The sequence below is a fragment of the Leopardus geoffroyi genome, chromosome C3, assembly GCF_018350155.1.
Source record: "Leopardus geoffroyi isolate Oge1 chromosome C3, O.geoffroyi_Oge1_pat1.0, whole genome shotgun sequence".
NCBI classification, from domain to species: Eukaryota; Metazoa; Chordata; class Mammalia; order Carnivora; family Felidae; genus Leopardus; species Leopardus geoffroyi.
Genome location: NC_059338.1, coordinates 70,491,967 through 70,502,184, shown reverse-complemented (window position 1 = coordinate 70,502,184; position 10,218 = coordinate 70,491,967). Strand labels below are relative to the sequence as shown.

Below are 10,218 nucleotides of genomic sequence, written 5' to 3'. Positions count from 1 at the left end.
ATGACAGATGAGTGGATAAGGAAAATGTCCAACCATACAATAGTAAATATTTCTCAACCTTTTAAAAGGAAAGACATTGTATCACATGCTACAACATTGATAAATTCAGAGGACATTATACTCTGTGAAATCAGCAGTCACAAAAGGACAAATACTATTTTACTCCACTAAGATGAGGTTCCTAGAGTAGTCAGAAATCATAGGAACATAAAGTAGAATGGTAGTTACCAGGATCTGGGAGAAGGGAACGGGGAATTGTTTAATGGGGATGGTTTCAGTTTTACAAAATGAAAAGGGTTCTCAAGATGGATGGTTGTGATGGGTCCACTGTATGAATACGCTTAATACCACCAAACTGTATACTTAAAAATGGTTAAGATGGCAAACACTGTGTATATTTTACCACAGTTTTTTTAAATTTTGGAAAAAAGTCAGGGCTGAAAACTGGCTTTGTGCTTTGAAAAAGGGCACCTCTTCAAGTATATTCTTAGTTTACTTAGTGAGAAAACCACATTTTGCAAATACTTCGAGGATTTGCTGACAAGATCACCAGCCGATGCTTTTCCACAGGCTGGAGGCATAGGGAAACCTAAGCTTGCTTGCTTGCTTGCTTATTTAGTTAGCTAATTTATTTATTTTGAGAGGAATGAGAGAGAGAGAGAGAGAGAGAGAGAGAGAGAGAGAGAGGTGGGCAAGGGCAGCTTGGAGCCTGACTCAGGGCTCAATCCCACAAACCAAGATCATGACCTGAGTTGAAATCAAGAGTTGGACGCTCAACTAGCTGAGCCACCCAGGCGCCCCAACCTAAGCTTTTAAAGGCTTTTTAACTGATTACTCCAGACCTACCAGGATACTTAAAATCAGCTGATTAGGTGCTTTAATCACATCTGCAAAATCACTTCACAACAGCCTTTGGGTTAGTGTCTAAGTATTAGGTAGGTGTGTGAGCTACAAATGACCACCATTTCCTTCCTCCTGCATAGCCTGCCACTCAGGAATTCAGCTGAAAGGGAATTCTGGGGGCAGTTTAGCCCGGTGACTTGACACACTAAAAGTCATTTCAAACACTAGAGTAATCCTGTTTGTAAAAACACAGGCACACATAGGCTGAATATTTGAAATGTAGAGAAAAAAGTCTGGAATGAATTACCCAGACTTAACAGGTGTATGTCTGGGGAGTAAGGTGGGAATGTGGGACAAGGGAAGAGGTAAATATTTCCTATTTTTGTATTGAGATTTCGTTAGTTTTACTGCAAATTTGTAGTATTTCTGTAACTTAACCAAAGTAAAGAAAGTGTTTTATAAAATCCTGGGGTGGACAAGGCCTTTCTAATCACAACAAGACAGTTTTGCCCATAGGGAACATGTATTTTTCTTATTAAAAACCTCATAACTAAAAGCAAATAAGGAACTGGGAAAAAAATATTTGTAATATATCACTTCCTCAAGTGTATGACACAGTTTCCGTCCCATCTCTTCCATGCTCACCCACCACCAAAAGACCTGTGGTTTGTATCACAGTTGAAGAAACAGGTATTAAGGGAAAGCGATTGGAGCTCAACACAGAGGCTTAAAACCCTAATAAAAATAGGTACAAGAGCTTACGGGGAATTTACTCACGGAAAGGCCAAGAAATATAAATGAAAACAAGACTGGCATTTTTCATGATTAATCAAATGGTTAAAAACAGTCCCTCCACATCTGTAACCCTGATGGGGAAAGTCCACCTCAGCCACAAGCAAATGTGCACAGGTCTGCTACGGGGCCAACAAATACAGTAAAGGTGTGAGGAAAGGACAGATGTGTGACAGTAAGGAAGCTGCTACCTAAACCAGTCAGCAGGGACACGGTTCTAAGCAAAGTAAACCCCGATTTGTAAAACAAATACCATACATGTGCATTAGAAAGAGTCAGGGGGTGGGGAGGCACCTGCGTGACTCACTTGGTTAAGCATCCGACTTTGGTTCAGGTCATAGTCTCGTGGGTTCGAGCCCCACGTCGGGGTTCTGTGCTGACAGCAAGAGCCTGCAGCCTGGGTTAGATTCTGTGTCTCCCGACAATAAATAAACATTTAAAAAAAATTTTTTTTTAAGAGGCTAAGGGGGTGCCTGGGTGGCTCAGTCAGTTAACTGTCCAACTCTTGATCTCGGTTTTGGTCAGTCTTGTGATTCATGAGATCAAGCTCTATTGAGAGCGCAGAAACTGCTTGGGATTCTCTCTCTCCTCTCTCTCTGCCTCCCCAACTCATGTTCTCTCTGTCTCAAAATAAATAAATAAGCATTAAAATTTAAAAAAAGAGCCTAAGAAAACACACCAAACATCGCTGTAGTGATCTCTGAAGAGTGAGACCAAAGGGCAGTTTTTTACATTTCTAAGTTCTTGCATTTCCCAAATGTCCTAAAATAAATTTATATTTGGGGGGGAAATGATTAAAAAATACACATTCACTGGTAGCTCTGCTTGGGGCTGGCGGCTTCCTTTCTGGCACACCTTTTGTAAGATGCTGTAGAAGCCCCTCAGTGTTCTCAGGGCTCCTGGGGTCGGGGGGCTGATGAAGAAGAAGGGTCACTAAGAGATGGCCCCTCTCACCAGCGGCCACCCAGGGAAGCTTCTCCCCAGTGAATACCTTCTGCTGACAGGCCTGCTGAGGGATCACACTTAGCCTGGCTGGGGCTCCCAAGGCACTGCCTGGGAGCCTGCAGACCCCACTCCCGAGTCCTGCTTCAGCCACCACTACCCTTCCAGCTTTGCCATGGCTTGTCAACAAACCCTGGGTCTACCTGAGAGTTCCCAACATCTCCATGGCAGGTGTTGTGTGGATTCTAGTCCTCTGCCCCAGGACTGGCTGGGTCCCCTGCCAACAGTCTGATCTTGGTCAATTCTAGTAACAAATGAACATCCAAAAGAAAAAAAAAAAAAAAGCCAACAGATTCCGCTCCCCTCCCCCCATCACAAGTCAATATTTGGAAAACCGAGGAGTGGAAAGAGAAAACGAAACCCACCCAACAACCCCCACTTGTGTTGGAGCCCGCGTGTGCCTCCAGGCGAAGACTTGGACGGTTTAGAAATGCCGCTCTCCCGCGGGCATCTGGGCTCAGCAGTTGTGGGGGGACCCGCTCTGGTCAGCCTTCCTCACTGCCCTTCCCTCGGGCTGCTCGACCACAGCCCTGGCCCTGACCCTTCTCACAGCCAAGCGGGGAGGACCAACAGCCTTCTGCCTTGGGGCCCCCTCCTGGATGAGTTCTCCGCCTTTCATCAACTCAACGGGGAGCCCAGTGGGGCACCCGTCTGTCCTCCCCACCCTCCCGGGGACACGCGGGCCCGTGGACTTTCTGGTGTTGGATGAGGGCTGACGGCCGGCTGCAGGCCCCGCCACAGGCCCGGCACCGGTAGGGCCTCTCCACACTGTGGAGCCGGTAGTGCTCATTCAGCGTGTAGCTCCTGCGGAAAGCCTTGCCACACTCCGTGCAGGCAAAGGGCTTCTGCTTGGTGTGGGTCTTCTGGTGCAGAGTGAGGTTGGACTTCCGGCTGAAGGCTTTGCCGCATTCCCTGCACTCGAATGGCTTCTCGCCCGTGTGCAGCCTCTGGTGCAGGAGGAGCAAGGAGTTGTGTTTGAAGGGCTTCTGGCACACGGGGCACTCGAACGGCCTGTCGCCCGAGGCGGTCTTCTGTGCGGCGCCGGGCTGGGGGTTCTGGCGGCCGCCGTCTTCTCGGGCGCCGTCCCCGGCGTGCAGCCGGTGGTGTTTGAGGAGCGACGACCCGCGGATGAAGCGCTGCCCGCACTGCAGGCACGTGTACGGCCGCTCCCCGCTGTGGATGCGGCCGTGCTCGTTGAGGGTGAACCTGCGGCAGAAGGCCTTCCCGCACTCGCCGCACTCGTACGGCTTTTCTCCCGTGTGGAACTTCTGGTGCTGCCGGAGCCGGGAGCTGCGGCCAAAGGCCTTCCCGCACTCGCCGCACTCGTAGGGCTTCTCCCGCGTGTGGACCCTGTGGTGTGCGGTCAGCTGAGTGCTCTGCCGGAAGGCCTTCCCGCACTCGCTGCACTGGTAGGGCTTCTCCTCAGTGTGGATGAGCTGGTGTCTCAGGAGGATGGAGCTCTGCTTGAAGGCCTTGCCACACTCGGTGCACTGGTAGGGCTTGGCCCCCGTGTGGATGACCTGGTGCCTGAGCAGCAGCGAGTTGTACTTGAACGCCTTGCCGCAAGCACACCTGTACACTCTCTCCCCAGCAGCCTCTGCAGGGCCCAAGCCTGGCTGTTTTTCCTCCAGGGTCCCCAGGGATGTGCTAAGTTCCCCACCAAGGCCGCCTGCCTGGGGGTCGAGTTGTCGTTTATCTGACCCATCTTTAGGACGGCCATTCCTCTCCTCAGGGAGGCACCCCCAAACTGTGCCCAACAGTCCTAACTGCTTAGAGGACACTCTCCCCGGAGAAGACTCCTTGACCCCAGCCTCCATCCTAGAATCTGGAAGAATGAACAGAAAATGGAAAGGTGACCTCGCCTCTACGTTCACAAAAGGAACTCTGATTTGAAGACAGAATCCTCATGTCAAAGTGGTAGAGAGGTTTGGAAACTTCTTGCAAGAAAGAAACTGTAAAATCAGGGTTTGTATAAGAGGACCCAAAGGAAGGTTCATTAAGGGCTTAAGCACTGTGGGAGGTTAGCTCAAGAGGGGAACTCATGACCAGGGAGGGGCATCAGGAGGACAGGGGAGGGCACAGCTTGGCCCAAAGTACTGGGGCAGAGGTTGGGGGGTAGGGAGCAGGCCTGATGCAGGAGTGGGACCTGCAGGGTGTGGGGTACTGCTATCCTTTGCTCACCTCTTCCTCCCAGCACTCACTCACAGGTCATCCACTCAGTAGACGGGTCAGAGTCCTGCCCATACAGGCCCCATGGACTGCAGGCCACCTTTCCTCCCTTTCTGCAGCCTCTGCAGTCCCAAACTCAGGCCTTGGCATGTGAGCCACAGGGAGCTGGAAGGATCAAAGCAGCTGAAGGGTCTTCCCTGCTGGGTCTTCCTCACACACCCACTGCCCCCACAGATCTGGCCCGACACCTCGGGGCACCAGGAAGGATGTTCATGCACTTGGGTTTTTTGTACAAGTTAGTCCTGGGTGACCTTGGATGACAAGCAAGGTGTTTAGTAAGAAATTTGGCCATGCTGTGAGGAACTAAACGTACAGCCTTCCAAGCACCAGGGGGCTACAAGGAGCTGTGTGAAGGCCAGGCCTTGCTGTGCCTTGCACTTACCTGGGCACAGGTTGGCCACAGTCCCTTGCTCCTCAGCCACCTGCAGAATCAAAGCCCCTGGCTCCTCCCCTTGTTCCAAGAGGGAGATCAGCGCTGGTTTGGCAACGAGAAAGCCTACATGCAGGGAGGAGAGCAGCACGTGTCAGGGAGCAGGAGGAAGGGTGTCTGGCTGCCTGGCTGGAGGCCTCAGAGGACACACACTTGGGGTGGGTTGGAACACCTACTTTCCCAGGAGCAGGGCAGCTGGGTGGCCATGGAGAGATGAGGGGGAACCCCTCCAACTTCCCCTCTGAACATGTTAGGCTTTGAATTTGGAAAGGAACCAACTCCCCCAGGAGGCCGGTGGAAGAAGCAGGGTTGTGTCTGAGCCCAGCCCCAGGATGGAAGGGGAAGCCTCACCCAGTGAGGCCACGTGCCCGTAGTTCTCCAGCATCACGTCCCTGTATAGTGCCCGCTGGTCGGGGGCCAGGCAACTCCACTCTATTCTCGTGAAGTACACAGCCACGTCCTCAAACACAACGGCCTCCTGCAACCACAAACTCTGCTGTCTGGGGCTATCTGGGCAGGAGATGCGGAGACCATGTCAGGGATATTTAGGACGCCTGTTCAGCTCTGGGAAGTCAAGGCTTCTGTATGGTCACTGCTGCATTCCTAAGGCCTGGCATGGGGGGGAGGGGGTACACCTCAACACTCTCCAAGGAAAAGTGGAACAGCCCTATTGCCAAAGCCACAGGAGAAGTGAGGGTCTCAACCTTGGCCTGGGTAGGGGCACCCTCGAGATGCTGGTGGCCGAGCCTCCACACTGGTGGGGAGAGTTCCTGTCCTGTTCTCTGGTTCTCTGCTCTTAGTGGAGAAGCCAAAGGCTGTGTGCACCAAGAAGGTCTGACCATTCACACCAGATGGAGGCAGGTGCTGGGGAGGGACAGGGCCCCTGACCTTGCTTGCTGACCCTTGAAGCTCAGGGGCTTCAGGAGACTGTGGGCAGCCTACTTCTGCCCAAAGCCTCAGGAAGGACTTGACAGAGCCATTGTGAGTCTTCAAAGGGAGGAGGCTGACCCTTGGCTTACAGAATCCATCCCTGTGACCCACCTGCAGAAGTGGGAGCTACATGGGTGGGCCTGGGGCCCCTGGGAAGGTCCTCAGGGCTGAAAAGCTGAGGTTGGGGATGAAGGCAGCCTAAAGGCTCAGAGGGGACACTCACCTGGAGTCTGGGCGTCGCAAGTGGCACCGCCATTCCAAGGTCCCCTTCAGGGGAAAGGCAGGCGCTGGGGACGGTGAGTGTTGAGTAGGAAGAGCCCAGGCCTAAGGCCCATCCACCCCTGTCCCTGTCTCCCAGAAGGACCACCCAGATACAGAAGAGACAGGAGAGCGTGAGACATGAGGCAAGCACATCCCGGTCAGCCCAGACGACCCCTCACATCCCAAGAAGCCACAACCTGAGACCTGCTCACCCACAAGCCTCCACCTCTCACTCCTGGTTTTCCCAGGGAGATCTTCTGGGACCATCCTACTTCAAATGATATTCCCGGGTGTCTGGATAGCTCACTCAGGTAAGAGTGTGACTCTTGATTTCCACTCAAGTCACGAGCTCACAGTTTGTGAGTTCAAGCCCTGAGTCAGGCTCCATACTGACAGACTGGAGCCTGCTTGGGGTTCTCTCTCTCCCACCCCCCACCCACCCCCACCCTTCCCTCACATGTATGTGTGCTCTCTCTCAAAATAAATAAACTTAAATAAATAAATGAAATGCCATCCCCACCGCAGAATTCCTTCCCTATGCTCATTCCGTTTTATTTCCATCCATAGCACCTGTTATCGGACATAATGCAGTCAACTTACTTGCTTCTTATCCACCTTCCCCCATGAGATGAGGCCTGCAGTCTGGTTATTCAGGGCCTGGGGGAGGGCCTGATACACAGCAAGGATTTGTGGAATGAATGAGTGGTTCCCTGACAGTGGGTGATTCTGCAACCAGTAAAACCACGTTGTGGAACACCAGAAAACATTGTTACTGCGTTACCACGTGAAATAAGCAGACTCTAAGCAAAAAAATAAATGTGGCAGCACATACCCCAGCACATTAGCCTTAGTTTCTTCCAAGGTAGTTTTTATTTTCCTTCTTCTCATTTTTCTGATTTCTCTAAGACTTATTGCTTATTTTCAAATATGTGTCGCAGTTGAGGAAAAATTATTTATAAAAGCCAGTAAATACAATCTGCTCTGGCTAGGTGCTCAGAGTAGACACTGGTCTCTGTGTTCCCTCCTCAATGGACACTTGAGCTCCTGTGTATTGGGTGGAAGTATCTAGAGTACCCTTTTCTGTGGGGCTTGAGCCTCCTAAGTAGCTGCCGCTTTGTAAAGCGATGTCCCTTTTGGCAATAGCAGAAATCCTGCGGTTATGATGCTACGAGGTAACATCTGGCAGGAAGGCCCTTTTAACATGTGAGAGTATAACAGGCTACAGAGGATGATCTGAGAGGCTTGGTGAGTCATCTGTGCCCGGACAGCACAAACGGCAAACGCAAAGAGCAGAGCCACACCACTACTAGACACGGCACTGGGCTGTCTGTCCAGGGCAGTCTGCGTGGACCATTGCTGCTGCCCCTGTTGACAGAGCTATTGTCCTCCTCACCCCGACCAGACAGCCACAGCATCTTAAGAGGAGGAGCATCTCAGGAGAAAACCTGGCTGTCAACTCAACACATACCACTCTCTACAGTTAGGAGGGTAAGTTACCATGCCTGTCTCTTTGCTTATTTCTGGGGAATGCATGTCCTCAGGGAGGGGCCACCTGGTTAGAGGGGAAAAGACCTGATTTTAGTCCTATCTTTGGAGCCAGGGAATAAGTCTTTAATGTGAGAAAAACAGCGCTAAGTTGAAAAAAGTGGAGGAGAGGATACAATGATAACAAAACAGGTTCCTGCTCGGAGTCCTGAGACAGAAAACATCAAGGGGAAGGGGAGCGCTAACTTAGATGGGGGATCAGGGAGGGCTTCTTGAGGGGATTGCATTTAATTGGGGCCTGGAGGACCAGCAGGAGTCATTCTTTCCCTCCAATTTTGAATAAAACCTCTGTTCCTCAGGGGACTGGGGCACCTTGCTCCACTCCCTCACCTACCCCCTTGCGTACTACACTGCAGCCAAGCTGGCGTTCTCTCTGTTACTCAAATTAGCCAATGCCATTCTGATGCACTTTCCTTTGCCTACAAGGGCTTAGCAAGGCCTGTCAGCCACCAGGTTTCAGTTCAAATGTTAACTTCTTGCAGAGACCTTCCCTGCTCACCTACAGCCACCCTTAACTCTTTAACTCTCACAAACCTATCCTCTTGGTTCATTTTCTTCATAGCCCTTGAAATCATCAAAAACTATTTTCTCAGAGCACCTGGGTGGCTCGGTTAAGCATCCGTCTCTTGATTTCAGCTCACGTCAAGATCTCACGGTGGTGGGATTGAGCACAACTGGGCATGGAACTGGCTTAATTAAGATGCTCTTTCTGTGCCCCTCCCTCGCTCGATTACACTCTCTCTCAAAAAAAAAAAAAAAACAAAAACAAAACTACTTTCTTGTTTGTTGCCTCTATTGCATTAATGCCTCACTTCTATTACAACAGATGCTTCATGAAGTCAGGGATGTTACCCCTTCACTGCAGTATCCCCAGCACTAGAAGGGTCCTCAGGACAAGGTAAGTATGCCAGTTGTCCGAATGCTAGTTGTCCAATGAATGAGGCAACTCCGCGAAGAGGGGGCGGGGGCGAAGAACCGCACAGGGTAAAGCAAGGGCGTCGGGCTGACAATTGGTTGGAAAACGAGGGTGCAGGGGAGAGGCAGCGCATGGGGTGGCCAGCCGGCACGAGCTGCTCACGAGCGGGTGTGCTCAGGCAACTGCAGGCGCGAGGCCGAGGGGGACGCAACCCGGACAGAACCGGTCCTCCCAGGTCTCCCACCACTGCAGCCTCAGCTCTGCGCAGCCACCCAGGCTCTGCGGGACCGGCCCGCACACTTGCCGCGCCAGCCGGTGGGAACCGGACTCTGGACGCTCCCTAAGGCCCAGAACGAAGGAAAAGCGAGGGGGCGGCGCCGGCTGCAGGTCAGCGCCCCGCGGTGCCGCGCGGACCACAGCCTCAGCCAGGCCGGGTTCAGAGAACCGCACTCACCCCACTCCGGCCCCCGCCCCGCGGCCAGGACCTACTCACCCTGGGCTGCTATCCCGGACCGCGCGCAGAGGGCGCCGGGAGCAGGCGGCCCGGTTCCGGCCCGCCCCCGGAAACGGGTCTCAGCGCCGCTCTAGGAAGCTCGGAGGACCATGCGCCTCGGTGGGCGCCTTTTGGCACCTACGGCGCGAGGCTGGTGATGGAAGAGGGCCGCTGAGGGCGGGGCGCTGTTCTGGACCTGATCTCCCGTGAACCCCCAAATCCGAGGGGCGAGCCCGCTGCGGGAGTCGGGGATCCCGGCGCAGAGCCCCCAAGCCTGAGAGCAGACGCGTCCACGCGAGACCTCGAGAAAGGCCAATGGAAAAGTCGAGCATCATTCCAGGCAACCGGGTGCTGAGGCAGCGTCCTTTCTCTTTCAATTTTTGTTGTTAGATAATTATAAAATCATGCAAGTTGCAAAGGCAGTACGGAGAGGTCCTGTGTATCCTTCACCCTCTTCCCCTACAGTTGAAAAAGCTTCTCTACGATCGTGTCTTTCAAACTTTTGTGACACGGTAAAAAATGCTTTACAGTGTGACCCAGCACACGCACAGATCTATGCTTATGAATAAATGCTTACACATATAGTAATTTTAAAAGAACTTAAACAAAACTATTTAGTCTTATGCGATGAAATCTCGTATATTTTTCTTTAAATGTTTTCTTATTTTTATAAAGGGGAGGGGGGACAAAAGCAGAGACCACCTTTTTGAAGAGGGACACAATAGCCAAAATCTACAAGGCAGCAAAGGAGGCATCTATATTTTAAATATTTTTAAT

The 10,218-nt window shown here is 52.0% G+C and overlaps 1 protein-coding gene across 7 annotated transcripts; it reads right to left on the bottom strand.

Moving 5' to 3' along the window:
- Positions 1-418: 418 nt before the first annotated feature.
- ZNF517 (zinc finger protein 517) lies at positions 419-9,511 on the bottom strand. 7 transcript variants are annotated; one of them, XM_045455620.1, is made up of 5 exons: positions 9,442-9,508; positions 6,450-6,573; positions 5,648-5,774; positions 5,249-5,362; positions 419-4,462 (listed from the first exon to the last, which is right to left on the bottom strand). In XM_045455620.1, exons 2-5 carry the CDS (start codon positions 6,480-6,482, stop codon positions 3,261-3,263), a joined length of 1,476 nt encoding a protein of 491 aa, XP_045311576.1. In that variant the 5' UTR covers positions 6,483-6,573; positions 9,442-9,508; the 3' UTR covers positions 419-3,260. The 7 variants fall into 7 exon arrangements, with proteins under 7 accessions (XP_045311576.1, XP_045311575.1, XP_045311582.1 ...); XM_045455619.1 differs by lacking the exon at positions 9,442-9,508 and adding an exon at positions 7,088-9,435; XM_045455626.1 differs by lacking the exon at positions 9,442-9,508 and adding an exon at positions 7,088-7,260 and having other exon boundaries at positions 6,450-6,593.
- Between the last annotated feature and the right edge of the window lie 707 nt (positions 9,512-10,218).